Source organism: Acinonyx jubatus, chromosome A2 (genome assembly GCF_027475565.1).
Source record: "Acinonyx jubatus isolate Ajub_Pintada_27869175 chromosome A2, VMU_Ajub_asm_v1.0, whole genome shotgun sequence".
Taxonomy (NCBI): Eukaryota; Metazoa; Chordata; class Mammalia; order Carnivora; family Felidae; genus Acinonyx; species Acinonyx jubatus.
In genome coordinates this window covers 129,174,097-129,197,796 of record NC_069383.1, presented here as the reverse complement: position 1 = coordinate 129,197,796, position 23,700 = coordinate 129,174,097, and the positions used below count along the sequence as shown (strand labels likewise).

General features: G+C 41.5%; 1 protein-coding gene across 15 annotated transcripts in view; it reads left to right on the top strand.

Moving 5' to 3' along the window:
- Positions 1 to 23,700, top strand: part of MITF (melanocyte inducing transcription factor) — a 220,998-nt gene that overhangs the window by 178,798 nt on the left and 18,500 nt on the right. For 13 of the 15 annotated variants that reach the window (XM_027042457.2, XM_027042459.2, XM_027042456.2 and 10 more), the window contains 4 exons: positions 10,468 to 10,695; positions 11,758 to 11,841; positions 14,056 to 14,151; positions 22,678 to 22,795. In XM_027042457.2, coding sequence (XP_026898258.1) covers positions 10,468 to 10,695; positions 11,758 to 11,841; positions 14,056 to 14,151; positions 22,678 to 22,795 — 526 coding nt within the window. The remainder of the gene's footprint in view (positions 1 to 10,467; positions 10,696 to 11,757; positions 11,842 to 14,055; positions 14,152 to 22,677; positions 22,796 to 23,700) is intronic. The other 2 variants (XM_053219074.1, XM_053219076.1) reach the window with 1 other exon arrangement.

The following is a 23,700-nucleotide window of genomic DNA, read 5'->3' as shown; positions in this document are numbered from 1 at the left end:
CATTGGCTGCTATTAGATTTTTGTTTTCTTTTACTTGTTTGTTTGTTTTACTAGATGTAAGGTTGGCAAACTTCCTATAAAGGACCACAGATGAAATATTCTAGGTTTTGGGGGATATAAGATCTGTTGCTCAATTGTGCCATAGTACTGTTGTAACTCGAAAGCAGTCACAGACTGTTGGGCTTTAAGGTAGTAATTAGACCATTCCCATGATGGTTAATGCTCTGATGGACGTTACATCCATTGTACCTAATCTTAAATCTTGCTTATATCTGTTGATTTGCGTAGAAAAGTGCTTGATTGTTTAATTGCTGGGTGGATGTGCATGTACCTTTTAAAAGTTTACATCATTTTATTTTATGTATTAAGGTTATGCCAATTGACTTTTTATTCTCTCCCACATCACTTAAGATTGTTCATTTAATGTGGCTCTGTAAGCACACGTATGCCACCCATTCCATCTGATTTGGAACAATGCCCGGGAATGTGAAGTGTTTAAAGGGCTCATAGTTCACGTGCCCTCAGAAGTCAGGTAGATGAGTGAGTGGAACAGGCCACACGTCAGTGTGGGTACAAGGAGTGGTGGAATGGTGGCCAGATGAAGAGCCCGTAGCTCATCCCAAGAGGGAAGCTGCCACTCAACTCTGTCCAGTGCTGGCCCATGTGCTTTAGCATCGCCAGATCTCCTGATTGATCCAGAGAAACTAGAAATCCAAAACTTGGTTGAAAATTCTTAACTTTTAATTAACCGACTGCACAGAATGGTTTGCCATACCTGTGGACTGTGCCCATGGGCCACCTGTTTGGGGACCTCTGTTTTCATGGTGACTCATTGTGGGGTCTATAGTTTAGACATGGAGGCAGGTATCCAGGCTCATGGCCATTTGTCCTAGACTCTCAGGACCCCAGGCCTCATAGATGAGAGCTATAAGAGTTGGCAGTCTCGGGGAAGATGCTGAACAGAAAAGGGAGCGTTAGCTTTATCTCTCAGAGTAGGGAGGCAGACTCTGAATCACATGCTGGCCTGGAGACATAGTTCCTCCAGAGCTTTCTGAATTAGGAAGAGCCAGCAGTTGTCACTTCTCCATTTCCTCAGGACATTTCTGGAGGCTGTCAGAATCCTAGCCTCCAGACACTACGGTGCCCTACACAATCTGACTCATTGCCCTTAGCACCTCTTCCCCCCAATGTCCATGGGCTCTATTCATTCACCGATTGACCAGATACTTGTTGAGTCCCTACTGTGTGCCAGGCCATGTTCTGCACAAAGTAGAGCTGGGTACAGGGGTCAGGAGCACTGGCAGGGTATGGGCTGAGAATTTAAATAAACCCTTAGGATGGTTGTGGGAGACAAGAGCAGACAGGTCATGATTCCAGGGTGGAGTGGGCAGGATCTTCAGACTTTGGCGTGCATAAGAATCTGCCTAGTTAACTTGTTAAAACATGGATTTCTGGTCCCCACTGAAAGAGTCACACTCATTAGGTGTGGGGTAGGACCCAAGACTGAATTTCTAACAAGTACAATGAATGGCACTGGTTAGGGACTTGTAGGCCATTCTAAGAACATTTTGTTTTCCCCTCAAGAGATAAATAGGGAGCCATTCCAGAGTTGTTTCCCCCCGCCCCCAGGGTAGTGACATGATCTGACATATTTTACAAGGATCACTCTAATCAGTGTCTTCAACATAGACTAAAAGAGGGCATAGACAGAAGCCAGAAGAGACTCTCACTACTCCAAGTGAGAAATGATGATAGCATGGATCAGATGGTAACAATACACACGGTGAAAATCAATTAAATTCTGGATATATTCTGAGAAAGGAGCCAATGCTTCTTTTTTTTTTTTTAAGTTTATTTATTTATTTCTTTTGAGAGAAAGAGAGTGTATGATAGAGCGGGGTAGGGGCACAGAGAGAATCCCAAGCAGGCTCTGCACTACCAGCGCAGAGCCTGATGCGGGGCTTGAACCCATGAACTGTGGGATCAGGACCTGAGCCCACACCAAGAGTCACATGCTTAACTGACTGAGCCACCCAGGTGCCCTGGGAGCCAGTACTTCTTTATAGATTGGATAGAGGGTGTGAAGAACAGGGTCAAAGATGACCAAGGTTTTTGAATGAACAACTAGATTGAACCGTATGAAGGCCACTTTTTTGATCTACAGGGGGAAAAAAGGTAATTTCCTATGTTTCAACCTAAAGGATAGAGTTTTCAACTCTAGAAGTATAGAGTTGCCATCTACTAAGGTGGAGAAGACTGTGGAGGAGCTGGTTTGGAGGGAATGATGACCATGGAGGTTTGAGATGTCTGCAGTCTTCCGGATGGGGCTGTGGGGTAGGCAGGTGGAGGTGAATCTGGAGTTCAGGGACACCTGGAGACTGATGTAGATCACCAGGGCTGTGCCTTTCCATAGAGAAAATCAAGCTCTGAGCATTGAGACACTCTGATACTTAGGAGAAGACAGAGCTGGCCAAGGAGACTAAAAAGAAATATTACAAGAGGTAAGAGGAGGGGTGCCTGGGTGGCTCATTTAAACATCTGACTTGGGCTCAGGGTTTGTGAGTTGAGCCCTGCGTCAGACTCTCTGCTGTCAGCACACAGCCAACTTGGGATCCTCTGTCTCCCTCTGTCTCTGCTCCTCCCCCACTTGTGCGTGCTTGCTCTCTCTCTCTCTTTCAAAAATAAACATTTAAAAGAAAAGAGGTAAGAGGAAAACCAGATGCGTGTGGTAGATTAGAAGCCAAGTGAAGTAGGTATATTAAGAGCCTCTTGCTGTTCCTTGAGCAGGCCCGGCTTGTTCATACCTGAGGACTTTTGCACTTTGCTGGGATGTTCTTCCCACCAATCTGCCTGGTTCATCTCCTCCCCAACTTCAGGCCTGTGCTTAACTGTCGCCTTCTCTCTAGAACCTCCCCTGAACAGCCTGTGTAAGAGTAGGGCATCTGGTTGGTACTCAAGCAATATGTATTGAATGAATCATGAACATGTAACTTTCCTGGGAGCAGAAGTCCAGGTGAGCACGTATCACAGCCTTGCACTCCAGGTGTACGTAGCATAGTCCGTGGACCAGTAGGGTGGGCATCCCCTGGGAGCTTATTATAAATGCAGGATCTTGGGTCCCACCCCAGACCTACAGAGTCACACTGCATTTAACAAGATCCCGGGTGATTTATGTACACATTAAGGTTTGCACTCAAACCTATATTTAGTTCTTTCTGTATACAGCACAAAGGCAACTGGGTATAGTCTCAGACAGCAATGACCCAAAATGAAAGGTTAAAACTATCAACATAAGGTTTCTTCTGTAGTTGTTTCTGTATTCAATCAGTTGCCATTATATGATTTTTATTTATTTTTTTCTTATTATTTTTTAAATCTTTAAAAAAATTTTTTTTAATGTTTATTTTTGAGAGAGACAGAGACAGAATGCAAGGGGGTTAGGGTCAGAGAGAGAAGGAGACAGAATCGGAAGCAGGCTCCGGGCTCCAAGCTGTCAGCCCAGAGCCCAACGTGGGGCTTGAACTCACGAGCTGTGAGATCGTGACCCTGAGCTGAAGTTGGACGCTCAACCGACTGAGCCACCCAGGCGCCCTGATTTTTTTTTATAAAGACTGCATGAAGAGGCTTTCAAGAATATTTAATGTGGTTATCCAAGTGACTTCTTAGTTTTATTTTTAAATGGCCTCAGCTTGGAGTGAATATAAAATGCACAGTGTCTGGTTACAGGGTAGAGATTTTTGAGTGAATGAATGTTAATTCTGTTCAACATGCGTTTTAAAATTTGGTATTTAGTATGACATATCCATGCATAATGGCTGATACAATCTTTATAGTACAGGACCTGTAAATGCATAGTTTTGTATGAAGGTGAGTAATGGATTAAGTTTATTGGGCTTTGCTGCTTCTCTCATAGGACTTTGATTCTAAAAGTTGCGTTTTTATTTTGGGATTGTAAATACTCTGCAGACAGTCGGCTACCAGTCTTAAATCTCATATTTCTATTTGGCTGAGATAAAAACTTGATGTTCTTTTTATACTCAGACCTTTGGCATGGTTTAGTCTGGGAGGGAAGAAAAAACAATGTATATAGTAGGAGTTTACTTATAAATACTCTATTTTTTCCCCTGGGGCTACTAAATATTGTTTGTCCTAACCCCAAAGCATGCCTACCTTGTGGTTTATAATAAGCATACTGTTATATAGGTCATCAGCTAAGGGAGGAAGACCTGTTAGGCATTTTTGGTAAAGTTGGTCTAGTTTATTCTATTAAAACATCAACATTGTAGAAAAATAGATTTGCTGTTCTCTCCTTTTGTACACATTTCTTTAAAAACTTTTTTTTTTAATGTGTATTTATTTTTGAAGCAGAGAGAGACAGAGTGTGAGCGGGGAAGGGCAGAGAGAGAGGGAGACACAGAATCTGAAGCAGGCTCCAGGCTCTGAGTTGTCAGCACAGAGCCCGACGCGGGCTGTGAATCCACAAACTGTGAGATCACGACCTGAGCCGAAGTTAGACGCTTAACCAACTGAGCCACCCAGGCGCCCCAACCTTTTGTAGACAATTCTAACCCATTTCTCTGAATTCAGAAGCCTAGATCCTGCAAAGTGATGTGATGGGAAGTGGTGTGAACGTATAGAGGCCAGAGAAACTGGATATAAATTCGTACATATTTGAGAGTGTACACACAGAGTATGTGAGTGCGTGTGGGTTTACATTGTTTTATCTTCCCCTGTTAGCTCAGTTAAAGCCCTAGATTAAAATTCATCAACAGCCAAGGGTGTTTGTATGGTTTGCCACTGGCGACAGAATGCGGAAGACCTTGGTTGAATGTCCAGCCTTGGCAGGTCTTACAACCTTCTTTTCAGAGTTTCTGTCTGTCTTTAAAATGGGGAATCATTGAGTGCACCCGGTGTTCCTACCCGGCTGCTTATCCAGTTTAGACGATATTTGGAGAAGCCACCGCAAAATTGTATATACATGTACTATATTTCAAAACTCCCCTTGTTCTTTACTTCTTAAAACTTGTATTTCATCAGAAAAGCTGAATTCCAGTTAGATGAAACTTTCTTAACAGAGCAGAGGTTGGCATTTTCCGTAAAAATCCAGAGAGTAGGTATTTTAGGGTTTGGGGGCCAGGCAGGCTCTGTTGTGACTACTCATCTCTGCCACTGCGGTGTGAAAGCAGCCATGGGCAATATGCAAATGAATGGGCATGGCTGTGTGCCAAGAAAACTTTATTTATGGACACTGAAATTTGGATTTCATATCATTTTCATGTATCATGAAATCTTCTTCTTCTGCTTCTTTTCCAACTATGGAAAAATGTAAAATGTATTCCTAGTTGACAGGCCAGACCAGAATAAGGAGCAGACCCAGCTGGCCTGGTGGGCAGACTCCCGGGCTAGGGAAAGGGGCTTGGGCTCGTCAGCCTTAGTCCCTTGTCTGTCTCCTTTACGGAAGCCGCCTTTGCTTTTGCTTCTTGTTTGCATCTCATTTTGATTCTTTTCTCTCTTAGGTCAGGATTCGTATCCTCATGTTTATTTTCTGTGAAGAATCCCCTTGTACAGACTGTACAGAATAGATGACTGAGTGTTGGAGAACGTGTATTTTGGGCTTGAGTCCTCTTTCGTGGCATAATCGGCACAATTCGTATAATTGTGGGACTGAAAAGAACCGTGTGCCTTTCAAATGTGACCCTGGACAAGTCTTCTCCCAAGTCATTTAAGAAAGCTAGCTTTGTCAGTTCTGCCATGTTTTTCAGGGATGGTGACTGCTTAGTTGACCGTCTCTATAAATTGTCATTTGAAAAACCAGTATAAAAGAATGGTGGTTTGGAGGCAGTAGTGGATAGCAGTTGATGGAGTTACAATCCCTTTACTGTTCCTTAAACTCGCTAAGCAGCAGGGCATATTTTCTCCCTAAACATAAAATAAGAAATCTGCACTTTGTGTTGAAAAAGTGTGTGTTGAATCTGCACGTGTTGAGAAAAAATAGATTATGAACTAAAAGGATTGCAGGAATCTTCCCTCAACTTGATTATTTACATTCTGGTTTACGAATCGTAGAGGGAATAAAGACCAGTGGGAATTCTTTCTTTCCCTCCAGTGAATTCTTTTGTCGGTCAAGATGGTAGTTTTCTCTAGGTACCATCTCACACTGATGTGCTCCACGATCTTTTTCAAATGAAACTGGTGGAAAATAACCTGTCATTGTCACCTAGGAAGTGGCACAGCAAAAGTGTGACAGTTAGAAGGTGATCCATTCCACCCCTCTTGGTATGAATTCAGGATCTGAAGGAAGAACAGAAGAAGCACAAAAAGAGTGTAGCAGTAACAAGGAAGAAGAATTTCAAAGCCTTTGGAGTTTTGCACTTTAATGTGATAGCTAACATCCTTTATTTATATGAAACATCCCTTATATCGACAAAAGAGTATCTTTTGAGAGAGTATGAAGTATTCTAGCTTTATTCTGTGGTCTGTGCTTCAAGTGCTCAGCAATACCTAACTTGACTCTCCAAATTCATTAACTTGGGGAGGGTTAGTCTGAAGGTCAACAGCGTGCAAAAATTATCAGGCAGTCATACAGATGTTTACTGCTGCATATATGTTTTCATTTGTATGCTTGCTTGATTGGCTATTGAAAAATTAATTAAAGGGAAGTCTGAGGAGCTATGATTTAGGATGGTTTTATTTATATGGCTTTTAAAATTGTCACAGGACTTTAGAGCCTCATAATATTGCTGTGAGAAGGTTCGAGGGTTCAGGTACTCATGAACCTGTGTTCTAGATCAGCAGGTCTCAAAGTTGATCAGAGAGCCCTGGGGGACTCCAGGACCCTTGTAGTGATTTTGCCAGGTCACAACTACTGTCTTCATAATACCAGATTATTTTCCTTTTTTTTTCATGCCCCTCTTGCGATTTTACAGAAGAGTTTTACAAAAGCTTCGTGAGTGTTAAAATGTCATTGTTCTGAAGACCAGTGGAATGTACGGCAGCGTGTCATCTTGCATTTTAAGATTTTTTTGCTTTAATTCCTAATATGGTAAGCACCGATAGCTAGGACTCACATAAATACTCCCGATTAGAATGGTTTGAAACAGTCTTAAGACAAAAAATGTTTGAGAATTGCAATGTTTCAGCTATGTTGCTAAGGTCGTCAGACATGTGTGTTCATTTAATGCGGAAATACCTCTATCATGCAGGCTCTGTTATCATCCCTATTGAGTACGTGGGGAGATGAGAGCCTGGAAATGTTCATGACTTGCAGAGGGTCATCTAAACAGTTAAGTTGCAAAGCCACAATTCGAATGCAGGTTTCGAATTCTTAACTGTGCTGCTTGGCATGCTGTCTCTCAGGGAAGCACAAGGAAATGCCTGCATTTCGACAGTAACTTGTCCTCAGAGCCTAGGCCACCCCCAGGGAATGTAGATAGGAAGATTATCCTTAAGGGTGGTGTGAGGCAGAGACCACATTCTAGTGGCTTCTGGACTGAGTCCAGCCCACAGATGTGTTTAACTTGTCTTATGCAGTGTGAAAGTCAAACAACTGGATGTCATTTTTTTAACCTGGGAGATTTAACTTCAAAAAGAAGTTTACATTGCCTAGCCACATCTCAGAATTGGAAGATCTCGACTGGATTGATATACCCATGTGGCCACCGTCAACCACATTTCATGTCAGCCATTTCTTTTAGATTAGACGTGTGTGTTCCAGTTAGGCACAGACCTCACTACTCCCTATTAACCCTAGAGCTCATGTTCCTCATTTATGTTACCTGTTTCCAGTGTTTGGAGACAGCTGGAGATGTTCTGCTTCCTGCATAGTGTGTATAGCTAGTCTGTTCTCAACTTATTTGGAAACTAAAATGACGCTGACCATGAAGGGACAGAGTACATTCAACTCCGATCACCTCAACCTGGGTATTAGGAAAGAGCTTAGTGGCAATGCCGAATAGAGAGCAGGTCGCTTCCTTTCTTACTAAAGCATAAAATTCTAATTCATTAAAGAATAAGGATCTGCCAGTGAATTAACATTTATTTTTAAATGTGTAGCCCTTTCTTTGTCTAAGTGTAATAGTGAAATAAGCACATTACACGCATTGCCCTCATTTTATGTTTATTTTAGTAATGTCTGTTGTCCTCATCATTATCGTGTCTGGACCCTTTCATAAACTTAAAATGTCTCTGTGAACCTCTATGTGCATGTTAGATCAGTCATTTGAAAACTCTCTGAGATTGTCAACGTAAAGAACTTCCATTTTCCTGGGCATTTGGACAGCATTACTGAATTTCAAATTTTTATGCTTTAAATATCTCCCCATTTCAGCAGTTAATATTAACCATTTATCACAATTTTTAGGTATTTATTTCTTTGCCTTTTTCTTCTTTTGTCTCACCCCAGACTACAAGCTTCATGAAGCTGGCAGTCAGATCAATTTGTTCACAACGTATATTCCGTGTCTCACACGGCGTTTAGCACATAATAACAGTAAATAATGGAGCAAATAAATGAGTAAAGATATAAGTACATCGGTCATGTATGTGATAACTCTTACTCTTCTCTATCCCTAAGAGTTATAATAAGAGTTTTGCTAAACACTTTCATGCTTCCCACCTTGGTGGAATTGGGGAGACGTTTATTTCTTACTCTTCACGTAAATATACATCCAGCCCCATGTGTGTGTATGTTTTTCCTGTTCTGCTTAGGGTTGTTGCCCTTCTTCCTGATTTTAAAGTCAGTAGGAGAGTGACATATCCATGCAACTAAGAATAAGATGCACACTGAGACTAGGATATAGGATGAGGCCATTGAACTTGAAAGTGCAGCACAGAGACTCCTCCAGAGACGCTCTTCCTGCAATTGCCAGTTAGAGAGTTATGTGGCCATTAGAAAGTCTCGTGTGTAATAGTAGCTTTTAGGCAGTGTCTTCTCCAAAGGGGGCATCTAGCTCTTAACCTATTGCTGAAAGAGAAATACCATTGTCTATTAATACTACTGGAACTAAAGATGAATAGTGAATCGGCCTTGATCTGACAGTGAGTTTGACTTTGATAGCTCATCACTTAAAAAGGTTCTTTTATATTTATGAAAAAAGCATGACGTCAAGCCAGGGGGAAAAATTGATATAAATATTGAAGACCAAGCTCGTTGAGCTTCCAAAAAAAAAAAAAAAAAAGAAAGAAAGAAAAGAAAAGAAAAGAAAAAAAGCCCCTTGTGCGAATGGGTTTTTTTTTTTTTTTTACATGCATAACTAATTAGCTTAGGTTATTATAAGCAGGGCTGCTGTGATAAAGTTTCCGGTGGTGTCTCGGGATACCTTGTTTATAGTGCCTTCTCTATGCCAGTCAGTCTTCGAATCGGCATTACAGAAAGTAGAGGGAGTGAATAGTCTACCGTTTCTCGTTGGATTGGGGCCACCTAAAGCGTTGTTATGCTGGAAATGCTAGAATATAATCACTATCAGGTGAGCTTTACTCTTATTCATATTCAGTGTCTGAAATGCAGTGCAATAAATTGAGTAATTCACCTTTTCATTTTATTGTACTCTTTCCAATAAGTGCAAGTCTGCTAGTTTAATGCTATTTACTGCTTGTTACTATAAAAAGTAATTCAGTGTGGTTTTGAACAAAGTAAATATTAGTAGGGTTTTTTTTTTCCCCCTAGTGCCTGGCTGTGCTCTCTCCATCAGCTCCTGTTCGGAGCTCATAAGATCAAATTGTATTTATCAAGGAAAAAGTAACTTTAAATTGACTATCACTGATTTTTTTTTAAGCCATTTTTAATCCTGTATTGTTTATAAGAAAGGAGAAAAAATATCCTGGTGCCTTAATAGCCATGCCTTTAAAAACACATACATGTAAGTGTGAGGTGTTTGAAAGAAACTGCTTAATGTTGAGTTCAAGATCTTAATTAAAATGTTGAATAATCATGTCCAAATGAAAGTGGGAGGAATTAATCTACAACTAGTTGATTTAATCATCAGAATGTTTCTGTTTATTTTCTATAGCCGTTTTACAGCTGGTTCTTAAGGAGGTTTTTGTTGTTGTTTTTAAACAGAAAGCTGTTCTCTTTGCCAAGGAAAGTAAAATAAATTGTTATGCTCCTTTTTCTGGATTGTTTTGATCTCAGTAAGCCCTTCCAGTTGTGTTGGGAAAAGTTTTGCCCTACAGATGGTTGCAAATTTTAAATTCTTAGACATGAGCAGAAGGGCACAAGGTTTCCAAGAGATGTGCAGCTAATTAGCAGGGAAATAAAACAGGGCAAAGTATTACCCCAAATCCTGAGAGTTAGACTTTAAACTTCAGTAATATCAAAATCCACTAGCACAGTGCCTGGTACATAAACAGGGGCTTAATAATTTATTCTGTTGGTGGACTGGCCAGTCTCATGTTTGTGCCTGAGAAAAGAGCCGACCGAAACTCACGAATAACGGCGCTGTCTTCTCTTCCCTCCGTGGCTATGTTCAGGTGCAGACCCACCTCGAAAACCCCACCAAGTACCACATACAGCAAGCCCAAAGGCAGCAGGTAAAGCAGTACCTTTCTACCACTTTAGCAAATAAACATGCCAACCAAGTCCTGAGCTTGCCATGTCCAAACCAGCCTGGCGATCATGTCATGCCACCAGTGCCGGGGAGCAGCGCACCCAACAGCCCCATGGCTATGCTCACACTTAACTCCAACTGTGAAAAAGAGGTAATTCATGTCTCCTCCCCTCTCCTGTCTTCTTACACTAAATGAATGTCTGTTGGATATTATTCCCACACTTGACTGTGGACTCTCTAGTCTGTCTGCGGGGCCACACACGCTGGCCTTTGTCCCAGTTTCTGCTACGTGGCTGCCGCTCTCCGGCTTCTTTCTCACCATCACCGGGTTATTGGGTTATGGCTCAGGACGGGACACCTGGCCGCTCCCGAGTGGGACGTGGAGGTGAGGACACTTTCTCTCCCACCCTGTTTCCGCTCCGTTAGCTGAGCGCTCTCTTCTCTTCAATGCCTTTCCATTTACAAAGCAGTGAAAATGCAGAGAGAGGAGAAGGCAAGGTGGAGAAGGAAAAACAAAAATAGAAAAGGTGTGGGACAGGCGGTTTAGAAGTTCCGCTTGTTGTGAATGCCTGGAATAGTATTTTTATTTCTCCCTGAGTTGAAGAGGAAAAAAAAAAAAGCACAGAATGTGCGTGGATGAATTTGAATAATGTAGCACATGAGAATTTAACAGAGAAGCAAAGGTTTAATTGCTAGATAAATTCCGTTTCATAATAAGATTGCCGCTGCCATGAAATCTGCTTTTGTAAAGGCTGGATTGGAGACAAGATTCAAAACACACCTCAAGCTAATTGTTGCATCAAAATTTGAAGCATAAAAATACCTGAGAGGAGAGTTGTGATTCAATGCCTGTTATTTCCAAATTACGAGATGATAAGCCTCATTTTAATGGAGTTTTACAGTACTCTGAAATGTTCATGTGATTTCAGAGGTGACTTTTCTGAAGTTTCTGTATTCTAGTTTCTAGAGGGACTCAGTCTTTTTTCCCCTGGGCCCAAACCAACTGTCTTATTTTTCTCTGTCCATATTTGTCATCTATCAAGCTGATTTGATGGAAGTTCTTTGTGCACTATTTTATTTCTTGGTCACTTTTACTTTGTTTGAAAGCTTATTAGTTCATCTTGTTGCTGCGCCATCAGCCTCGTGTGAACATGTCATTGAAAAGTCATTTGCAAATCCAAGTCATGGGCTGATTTTGCTTGTGTTTTTACAGGGATTTTATAAGTTTGAAGAGCAAAACAGGGCGGAAAGCGAATGCCCAACTATGAACACACATTCACGAGCGTCATGCATGCAGGTACTGAATGACTCGGCAGCCCAAGGATGTGACACTTTGTAATGAGAATCTATATTTGTGGCTCATCACGCCTTCCTGATGACTTCAGGGTTTTTTTCCCCTCATTGATTTTTTTTTTTTTTAAATGGAGAAAGCTATGAGCAAGGCCATTTTCCTCATTGTGGCGCATGATTAAATAACTAAATGAAATTAAACTTAAAATACATTTTCCCTAAGTTGCTTTAAGTGATTAAAAAGTGCTTGAAATCCATAAATTGTGAGACATAAAATGTAAAATGCTGTACTCATTTAGGTACCGTCATCAATGTGTTACACAAATTTGTAGGATATCAACTTCAATAGGCTATTAGTAAAACCAAGATATGCGTGTTTGTGTGTGTGTGTGTGTGTGTGTGTGTGTGTGTGAGAGAGAGAGAGAGAGAGAGAGAGAGAGAGAGGGAGAAAGGTCTACATATTGTTTTACAAAATGGACTCTCATGAAACCTGCATTTGAAATTTATTAGTTTAATAATATTTCATGGACTTTTTGCAAGTGATTAGAGATTCTTCTGTGACATCCTGTTTAATAGATGTATAAATAACACCACAAACATTTATTAACATATTTATATATTTTACAATGTGTGTATAGATATATGAGAGAAAGAAGAATAAGCAATGAAAAATTCTTTACTTTTCTGTATTTCCAATTATTAACTTGCTTTAGTGTTTTTTAAATCACAAAAAGAAACGATTTAAAAAATTCTATTCTATTTTCTTAAAAATAAAAATTCTATTTATTCTATCAATAAAACCCACTAATTTTATTTCCCTAAAAATTTACAAGGAGAGGTTGTGCATAAGTCCCCTGGCCCATTTGACTGTTCGACTCAATTAGAAAATCATCCCATAGAAGCAAACAAACCTAACTGGTCAGTCTAGAAATGAAACTAAACAAACGATGTGCTGGACATTGTTCAACTCGCAATTATCGTTGTTAGAGGTCACTTAATAACTCTCATTTTTTGGGGTGTTTACTATATCCATGGCACTCTGAGTCACTTTTTATGCTTTATGCTGAGATCTCACAAGAATCCAATAAGACAAGGAGTATTATTAACCCCATTTTCCAGATTGGCCTGTTGAGGCCTTTAAAAATTGAGGGCGTTGCCCTTACTACAGAAAGCGGGAGAATGAGGATTCCAACAAGCCCTATGACATTGGGGCCTGTCCTCTTTCATTGGAAATGACAAAAAGACATGAAGAGCATTCCTCTGAGCTCTGAGACCTCACTGTGTACTTGCGAAGCATTATTGAGATTCAAGCCTGAGTGCATGCTCGCAGACACACAGGCACATACCCAGCTCAAATACATAAGGTGTTTACAACGAAATGTTCTCACAGCCTTGTCTTTGCAACTGCTGCAAGGCACATGTAATCACTGTTGTTTATTATCATAACTGATGTTTTGGTACTTGAGGAATAAAATTGATCTAGAGGGACTGTCAGCTCCACCACTGTAATGATAACCCCGTCCTGGTGTACTCCTGGGGGAGCCCCGTGCACATTGGCAGCCGCACAAGGAGACGCTTAGTTTATATAAGTCACCGTAAAGATCGGTGCAGCGTTCGCCAGTAGCCTGAGAGCCACAGTGACCCCCCACACAAGTCCGTAGGAGAGCAAAGGTGTGAGTGACCGCCTGTGTTTTCTTACTTCAAGGAGGGTCTACAAAGGCTATGGGGTATAGTCCTTAGAGAAAAAAAAGAAATCGTAGCTGTCTTTGAAGATGAGGTTTCCCAGTCCAGCTTTCCTGTCTAGGAGTGGCAGTTGAACATAGTGCTTGAGAGAATGGGTTCAAGTTGTGGCTCGAACTTTTCTTCATTGGGCAAGGTGCTTCTCCTTCATCTCACCTGGAGAATGGATATACTCACAGCCCCTACCCTGATGGGGCTACTGTGAGGGGGAAATGATTGAACCTGTCCAAAGCCCAGAGCCCGGTGCCTGGCACCTAGTAATCCCTCACTAAGCACTGGTTACCGATGTCATCCTTATCACTGGTTAGTGTCAGTGACCTTCAGTGATGTTCCTGTTTGGCAGGAAGGGATGGTAACTTAGAAATCTAAGTGAAGAGCATTCAGTGTTGAGGGTAAGAAGAGAATCATGGATCTCTCTTTGGGTTGCTTTGTACAGTTTTTGCTTATATTTGTCTCTTCCATTGCCCTTTTATTCCTACAGATGGATGATGTAATTGATGACATCATTAGCCTAGAATCAAGTTACAATGAAGAAATCCTGGGCTTGATGGATCCTGCTTTGCAGATGGCAAATACGGTATTGATGACTTTTTTTTTTAAAGAATATCTTGAGTTATTGCCAGTGTTCTCTCCTTTTTTCCTGAGCTTTTAGTTTATGTCTGCAAGTGGCTGATTGAGAAACTTTTTAATACTAAACCAAGGAATTGTCTCAGGATCACAAATCAGTGACTTTGACATCAGAAATTAAGAATTTCTCGTGGGTTTATCAGTAACCCCCTGATAAAGCTCCACGTTCCCTGGCGTCCAAGTCCACTGTCACTAGGACAACAGGCTTCCCCCGGACATCTAGTGACCAGCATAGTGCCCGCTGCCAGGGGCAATACTATGGAGTATACTATTTACAGTAGCGTTCTCCTTGGTATGACAAATGAATGCACCTTTTAAAGTAAAAGGTGGTACCTTACTATTCACAGATGATAGACTGACGTTTGAGTTGCCTTTCTTCATCTAAATCTATTCAATTTTAGTTAATAAAGCAGTGGTTTATTAAATTTCCTTCTCTCTATAATTTGGAGCCTTGCCTGTATTGTTGTTTTTTTTTTTTTTTTTCACTCCTTAGAGTGGTGGCTTATGTTACTACTTAGCCAAAGCCTTACTGTAGGTCTTATTTAGTCCTTGTACTAATTCTGTGACTCTAGTCCTTGCAGTAATTCTGTGAGTCAAGTTGGGGTAGTATCATTACCTTCGTTTTTAGGATTAGGAAAGGTTCTCTGGTCTTGCACAGATTTCCATAGCTTGGGTGTGTCAGAGACAAGACTCTTCAATTGGCTTTGGAATGCCTTGTCCAATCTTATTTTGTTTCCTCTGAGATCAATGCCACGGGGCTATCATATTCTTGAATAACCTATATTTGAAAGGCTAATTTCCATAGGAGAGAGGGATGTGAGAGGAGTTCTTCTTTGATGGGTACAGAGTTTGGGATTTGTAAGATGAAGAAGTCCTCGAGATCTGTTTCACAGTGATGTGAATAGACTTAGCGTTCCTGGGCTGTACACTTCAAAATGGGTAAGATGCTAAATTTTATGTTATAGGAATTTTTACCACAATAGAAAATCTTTTTAGAGCATAAGTTCCTATAAATAAATCCCCATGGCCAGGGAATATGATAGTCCTTGCTTATTTACACCAAAATAGTTTACTATAGTACACTCAAGTTTTATAGGTAGCATTTTCTTTTCTTTTCCATCTTGTTTCACTTCTTTCAGTTCACTTACCTGAAGTCCTGAAGGGTGACAACCCCCCTTGAAACCCCAAAGTCCTTTCTAGGATCCTCAGTCTTTGTCAACTTCCTCCCCATTTAAACTCACACCCCCCCCCCCCCCCCGTTTTTGAAAGATCTGGATGTTCTGCCATCTTGACAGATGTTTCCATGCCACAGTCTCCCCACCCTCTTGGAGCGCTTAGTTGGCATCAGTCGGAACCCTTCTGCTTCCAACTTTGTGCCTCTTGTGAGGAGGGCTACCCTTGTCAGCAGTCGAAATCCTGGGATGAATGTGAGCAAAACACTTGGGAGAGCTTGCATTGTGGAATGTATAAATATACTCGGAAACATGGGTATGTTTACAATGTTTTCAATGCCCTCGCTGCAATTATTAGCAATGGCCCAATCAGCCCAAAGGAACTTTGCTTGATGAAGGTGGTCATTTTGCCAGTGGTGTCGAGTGGTATCCGGGCGCACTCAGGAAGACTATAAACTTAATATGATTTTTTTTTATACATCATTTAAAATTTTTTCTCCAATAATGAGGACCTTTGAAGTCATCTGAGCCAACCGAGTACTCTGTGCATTAGCCTTCCCTTATATATCTTCCGTTTCCCCTGCATACACACATAGAATCAGTCATGCATCTTCTTGAAAGCCTCTAAAGAAGGATATGCACTAGCTCACAAGACAAACAGGAAAACACAGTGGTTAAGAGTTGGGGATTTGTGCTCATATCTGGGTTCCTATCCAAAGCCTTCCATTTCCTCTGTCATCTTGCGTGTTACGTAGCTTCCTGAAGTCCTGCATTTATCCATCTGTAAAATCAGACTGATAATTGTACCTGCCTCACATGGTCATCTCATAAAGTATGTGTAGCATTCAGCATTGGAAACAAGTTGTACTTAACAACATCGAAATTATGAAGTAATTTTTTATACTATCAAGTAATTTTGATAGTATTTTATTCAGGTGATATTCCTTGAGCATCTATAATGTGTCTAGTTCTATTTTAAAATAACATCATACTTAATAATTATAATTCAGATGTTACAATGAGTTTCTGTATGAATTCTAGACATGGGTCCCAGTTTGCCTCATGAAGAACTTGTCCTCAGAACAATCCTTCTTCTTCTTCTTTTTTTAATGTATTCTGTTTTTTTTTTTTTAATGTTTGTTTATTTTTGAGAGAGAGAAAGAGACAGAGTTTGAGCAGGGGAGGGGGAGAGAGAGAGGGAGACACAAAATCCGAAGCAGGCTTCAGGCTCTGAGCTGTCAGCACAGAGCCCGACACGGGGCTCAAAACCACAAACATGAGCCGAAGTTGGAAGCTTTACCAACTGAGCCACCCAGGTGCCCCCTCATGACAAACGTTTTGAAGACAGTTTTCAAGACCCCCATTTGCTTCTCTCCTTTATTATTTTTAATGCTTATTCTTAGAGAGGGAGAGAGAGAGAGAGACAGCATGAGCAGGGGAGGGGCAGAGAGAGGGAGACAGAATCTGAAGCAGGCTCCAGGCTCTGAGCTGTCAGCACAGAGCCCAACGTGGGGCTCGAACTCACAAGAGATCATGACCTGGCCGAAGTTGGATACTGAACCAACTACGCCACCCAGGTGCCCCTGCTTCTTTCCTTTAGACTGAATACCCATGTCTCCTCAGTCATTCTACATTAGAATGGAAACCTTATTTCTTGATTATCTGATTGTTCCTAAGCTAACTTTATGATTGAATTAGCATTTACTGAATACCTATTGTGTCACCAGCCCTGAGTGAAGTGCTGTGGATGAAGATGAGTGAGCTTTCCTACCTCTGCTCATAGAGCTTCCCAGCCTGGAAAGAGGGGACTGCGTCAGACCTTGAATAGAGGAGGGTAGTTCGGGAGCAGAGGCGCAATCTCAGGGGAGCTCCTGGGTGGGAAAGATGCCCTGGGCAGCGTTGAATTAATTCCCAGCCAGGGCTGGAGTCACCTGTAGCACCCTCAGATGTCGTTTACTATCCAGGCATTCGTTACTTTTCTATATTTGCACACTGAAAAAGTCTAAAGGTAACCCCAGCAGAACCAGACCATGACCAAAGCGGTTCAGCATTTTGCTATTAGTGGAGACCCTATAATATAGAGATTAGGAACTCAGATCATGAGCCAGACAGCTGAATTGAGTGCATACTCTTGAGTGAGTTATTTGACCTCTCTGACTCACTTTCTTTGTGTGGAAAATGGGAATAATAATAATAAGAGCATCTAAGACAATAGAATTCATATGAAAATGTCAAGAGCTAATCCACAAAAAGCATTTAGAAGAGTCTTGATTCTGATACGCACTTACTAAATGTTGGTTCCTAGTTCTTATTCTTGATAAACTTGGGCTTGGGTTGTCAAAAGAAACAACAAAGCTACCACACGTCACTCACATTTTAATTTCTCCCCCGACAGTAGAGTTTAAACTTCACGTTCTTTATGTTAGGCGTTTCTTTTCCGTTTATTTGATTCTTTGATATGCTTTATTTCAAGTTAACTTCTTGAAAAAATAAAGTGGAAGGAACACTTAGAGAGGAAACTATCCTAAGGGAATTGGAGTCTAGAAATAACTATTCTAAGAGCACAAGGGCCCTCTTGTACCATTACAAACAAAGAATAAAAGTCCCAGTTTACTTGTGCTCACAGTGCTCAATTGAGATTCAGAGAAGGGGAACATCCAGAAAGAAAAAAATAATAATATTTTACAATGATCATTTACTTGGAAAAATATTCATTTTGGTGGAGCAGAACATTGAAGAACACAATTCAGACCAAGTTTGGAGCACAGACCCATAGGCATTCACCCCCTCTTTATTTGTCCCTATCAGACTGTGGCTTTGATCTGGACATTGTACACTTCTATGCTGGAAGTGAAATGTTTTTTTGTTTAATTTTTTTAATGTTTATTTTTGAGAGAGAGGGAGAAAGACAGAGCATGAGCGGGGGAGGGGCAGAGAGAGAGGGAGGCACAGAATCCGAAGCAGGTTCCAGGCTCTGAGCTGTCAGCACAGAGCCCGATGCGGGGCTCGAACTCACGAGCCATGAGATCATGACCTGAGCAGAAGTCGGATGCGTAACCGACTGAGCCCCCCAGGCGCCCCACGACATATCCATGTTAACAGAAGATGCCTCTTCCTCTTCCTTAGCTTCAAAGATATTATTTTGCCTTAATTATAAATGTTGGCTATGTTTATGGGGCAGTTTTTCTAACCCAGAAGGGGAACCACAGAATCCTTTCTTAAATATGCATGACCAATTTGTAATTAGAAAGCCATGTTTATTTTTGTATTTATTTAAAAAAAATTAAAAAAAAATTTTTAGTGTTTTATTTATTTCTGATACAGAGAGAGACAGAGCATGAGCAGGGGAGGGGCAGAGAGAGAGGGAGATACAGAATCCGAAGCAGGTTCCAGGCTCTGAGCTGTCAGCACAGAGCCTGACGCAGGGCTTGAGCTCACGGACTGTGAGATCATGACCTGAGCCAAAGTCGGATGCTTAACCGACTGAGTCACCCAGGCACCCCTAAAAAATTTTTTTTTAATGTCACTTATTTTTGAGGGAAAGAGAGACAGAGCACGAGCGGGGGAGGGGCAGAGAGAGGGGAACACCCAGAATCTGAAGCAGGCTCCAGGCTCTCAGCTGTCAGCACAGAGCCTGATGTGGGGTGCAAACCCACAAACTGGAAGATCATGACCTGAGCCGAAGTTGTAGCTTAACTGACCAACCAGGCACCCCAGAATGATGTGTAATCAACCTTCCACTTAGTAGTCTCAACGAATGACAGCCATTAACACACACAACATAAGGCACCATTTAGGGGCGGAGTCTCTCAGCTTCAGCCCCACTAACATTCGAGATGGATAATTCTTTGTTATGAGGCTGTCCTGCTCATTGCAGGATGTTTTTAGCAGCATCCCCAGTCTCCACCCATTAGATGCCAGTGGTACCCTCCACTGCCCCCCAGTTGTCACACCCCAAAATGACTCTAGAAGTTGACAGATCCCCTCGGAGAAGGGGAGGGGGTCCCCAATGGAGAAGCCTCGATTTGAACACTGAGCCGTTAATACAGCCCTGTAGTTCCCTTGATTCCTATATTTAGATTTGCACTGCAGCCTGGCAAAATTGGTACAGTGGTTGACAGGCTACATAGTAATTAACATGGCATATGTGGTGTCATTGATCCAAGTTTAGAGCGGGTTGGGAATACAGTACTTTGTAGAAAATCATAATGTTACCAAACCTGGCAGTGTACTGATCACTTAAATACAGTGTTTCACCCCCTGTTACCTCTGATTGTTACACAACCCTGTGAGATGGGTGATGTGATCACCACTCTTCAGAGGTGGCACCATGCCTCAGAGAGGTTAATATCACACAGCAGGTCAGTAACACAGGCAGGTTTTAAGCTAGTTCTCTGGCTCCTAAGCCTGCCTGTGAATGGCTGCACTACTAATGCGTAAATTTGAGCATCCATACTTGGCTAGTGAGCAACTAGGTTTTTATTTGCTTAGATCCAGTTGGAGATGACTTGAAAATTGCACTTTCTAATTGGTTTATCAGCAGGTTGACACTACCCCTCCCCCAATACTGTTATTAATATAGTATATGAACCTCCTACCACAAAGCTCTGTTCGCACATAGCTAGCCCCATGGTTTTTCTGCCATAAAAGCCGTTAAGATGACATCCACAGAGTGCCTTTCTAGTTCTGTACCTGGTCCAGAGTAGGACCCCACACAAAAAACTGTCCCCAGCAAAATATTCCGGCAAGGTACATGCTGCCAGCTCCTGTTCGGCAAGTGTTGGAAAAGCAGCTAGAGCAGGAAGTCTTGCAGAGAAGTAGGTGGACACTTATGAGCTGTTCTGGGGACTGGAAGTAATGATGTCTGACCTCAGTGGAGTACCCGATAAGGCATCTGTTCTAGAGATGTTAATTCATCTCCCTTCTTGGCGGGCCCCACTGTCACTCCCTGCCATTCACAGCAATCTTTTCTGGAGTTTTCAGCTCCCCCCCAATCCATTTCTCTCCGGGGGTCCCCAGTCTTGCTCTCTTTCTCCCCACCACCATCCTGCATGTCTCTCCACCTGTCTGTCCACCTCTCTCCCCGTATGCACATGTGTCTCTCTCTTCCTGTTTCCACCCCTACTCTGAGTCTTTGTCTCTGTCTCATTCCCAATTTTTGTTTTTTTTGCTCCATGTCTGTCTGTCTCTGTCTCCCTCCCTCCCTCCCTTCCATGTGAGTCTGCATTTATTTGGTATATGTACACACATTTTCCTTTAGAATATGTTTAGAAAATACGTTCTTGTCCTGGAAAAGCTTATAATCAGATATCCATTCACTGTAAGTCCTTTGGTGACTTAAAGGTTTTTTTTTTAAAGCTCTCTATGTATGTCTTGTCTATTAATTTTCCCTAACAAATCATCATCATAACACAATTGCACGTGTTGCTTACAGTTTGCATTTGAAAATATAATAGATATGATTTGTATTTCTAGAGGAATGGAAATATATTTTTTTAGCTTGTTGCATTGAATTTTTAAAGCCACATCCTTAGTTTATTAATACTCGGTAGTTCCTCAAAAATCTGAAACTCCGGAAAGATAGGAGGAATCCAGAGGGGTTATGAGATGTCATAGCAGTTTAGAAGTTTTGATGCTCTAACTCTTTACAGTGCTGTGCTGAGAGATTTGCACCCCTTTCCTTCTGGTGTCTCAAGTTGGACAGGAGTACGACTGAGCACACACAAGGCGAGACTGACCCTAAGAAGGTGACCTACTTCAAATAAAACCACTTAGTAAAATGACAGCTAATAATCACAGTCACTTTTGATCAGGTTCTTAGCTAGAGGGGCTTGAATTGTGGTTCAAGGACATTTTAAGTTATCACAGCGCATTGTTTATATGAATCTGTATAATGGGATATATATAGTACATTTTATATATATAACATACATCCTGCCTTCAAAAAGAAGCAAAAGACTGAGTGGAAAAGAGAGAGAGGTGTTCTGCTAATCTGTCTGTCCTCCCTGCCCTCAGGCCCCAGTCATATTAGAGCTGGTATCCTTGTTTACCTGCCAGAAAGTACAGGCCTCCCCCATCTCTTTCATTTGGGGTTTAGTTCGGGGTTCATTTCATAGAGCACATACTCAGAAGCCATGGTGGATAGATGGTCGAAGGCTACCGATGAAGGGAAACACATTTCTATCTTTATTTTGTGAGATATTTTTATCTGTATGTTAGTAGCCACTGGAGAAAATGAAAGGTGAAATCTTCAATGTCATCTTTATTGGAGCCCCTTGGTCAGTAAACATTCACTTTTCTCCGATGTGGAGTAAAACTTAGAGTGTATAGTCAAGGACAGGAAGGGTTAAATGATCAATTTCTTACACGGTGTTAATAGTTTACAGGAAGTGTTTGAATTAAGCTGGGAATGGGGAGTTTCTGCAGTGGCAGAAGTGAGGTCACTTAACTGTGTCCCCAGAGTGATAGTCGAGAACTTTATTTCAGCCGGTGGGAAGAGGAAATGTCCGGGGCCCCTCTTGTGCCCAAAAACGGGCACATCAGACTCTTCCAGTGAACTCAGTACAGGAAAAGCAGCACTGGGGGCAGAAATAAGTTCACTACTTCAAATGATTCAACTCAGAACTGGAGAAAAACACTCTTAAGCTAGGTTGAGAAGGCTAAATACTTTCCTTTTTTTTTTTTTTTTTTTAAAGTGTATGTTTTGTTCTTTTATTAAAGTCAGTGGGCTCCCTCTTGTGGCTTTGCGAAAGATTTCACTCTCAAGGAAAATAGCTTTTCTTTAGCAATGAGGAAACCATTTCTTTGCCAATAGAGAACACTTCTCAGTGCTTTTCCGCTGCAAAAGTGCTCTTTATAGTGAAGAGAGATAAAAAGGAAAGGGATGGAAAAAATGACTTTGATGAAAAACGTGCTTTGGTGAAAAAGTCATGCCACACAGAACCCTGTTTTACGGTAATAGCCGACCTTTACTGAACATTTAGTGTATGCCCCTGGATGTGCTAGATAGTGAGTTTGCCACATTATCCATTGTCTGCACGCTCAAAATGTACGTATAAGCTGGTAATATAGCCATCTTATGGGTAGGAGATTCCGCGTCCTTCCTTCTCTCAAAGGGAATGAGCTAAGGTGACCATGTCTCTGAGTGAGTGAAAAAGTGTAAACATGTCCTGCTTTCCTGTTTTAAAAAAAAGACTTTTTGCACCCTACTGTTTCTTTTAAGTAAAGTCCGGAATCGATACGGGTTCTAGCTGAATGAGGAGCTGTTCAACAGTTTGTTTCTATCACTGTTTTTCTCTCTCTAGTTACCTGTCTCTGGAAATCTGATTGATCTTTATGGCAACCAAGGACTGCCACCCCCAGGCCTCACCATCAGCAACTCCTGTCCAGCCAACCTTCCCAACATAAAAAGGGAGCTCACAGGTAAATCCTGGCAAGAGTGCCTCTTACTGGGGATTTTCTGTTGATTTCCTGACAAACACGGTTCTCAAAATTGTGACCTCCAGACTCTTGCCAATTCGTAGACATACTTTTTTTTAGGTCTATGCGGTGGTGAAAACATTGAGCAATATTTTAAGATGGAAGATTTATACTTGGAAATTTCCAGTATTTGAGGTACTGGGAATTGGGGCTGCTGTCACTCCATGGCATTGTTAGAACTCCATGACACCCCTCATTGTGTCTTTGGCTGCTGTCCCCTTTGGGCTGGGGGCACTAGGCAACATTTTTAATGATCAGATGTCTCTAACCCATCTGGTGTTTGTGCTAAGCCCCTAGAAGCATTTGCGTTTGAGAACCCTGGGCCGATATTTTGTTGGACATACATTCAAGCCCACAGTTGTCAGGATAGGGTAAGAATGAATTTCTTAACATCTTCAGATGCCTCCTGTTATTTTTGCTAAGTCACATGCAAAAGATTTATTACACGGAGTAAAAAAATAGATTATAAAACCGAGCAATGGGTATTGTTTGTTCCTGGGGCAAGTGTGAAATTACCTATTTCACCATTTTGTTTAACGCTTTAGGGAGAGCATTTGGCCATTAAAACATGACGAAACGACATTAGAACTGGCATTCTATCATGCTGAATTTTATGGCCCTCACCTTTTCCCCCTTTTTCATGTTTGGTCCTTGCATCTTGCAGGATTACGTGAACACGCTGAAAATACGGAAAATATATTTGGTGCGAAAAATTCCTATTTGATCAAGGGTGTCTTTTTAAAAAAATATTTCAGAAGATAGTGGCAAGAGAAAGACATTTGGAAAAACAAACATTGATTTGGTTTAAAAGAGATAATAAATTGGGGCACCTGGGTGGCTTAGTCAGT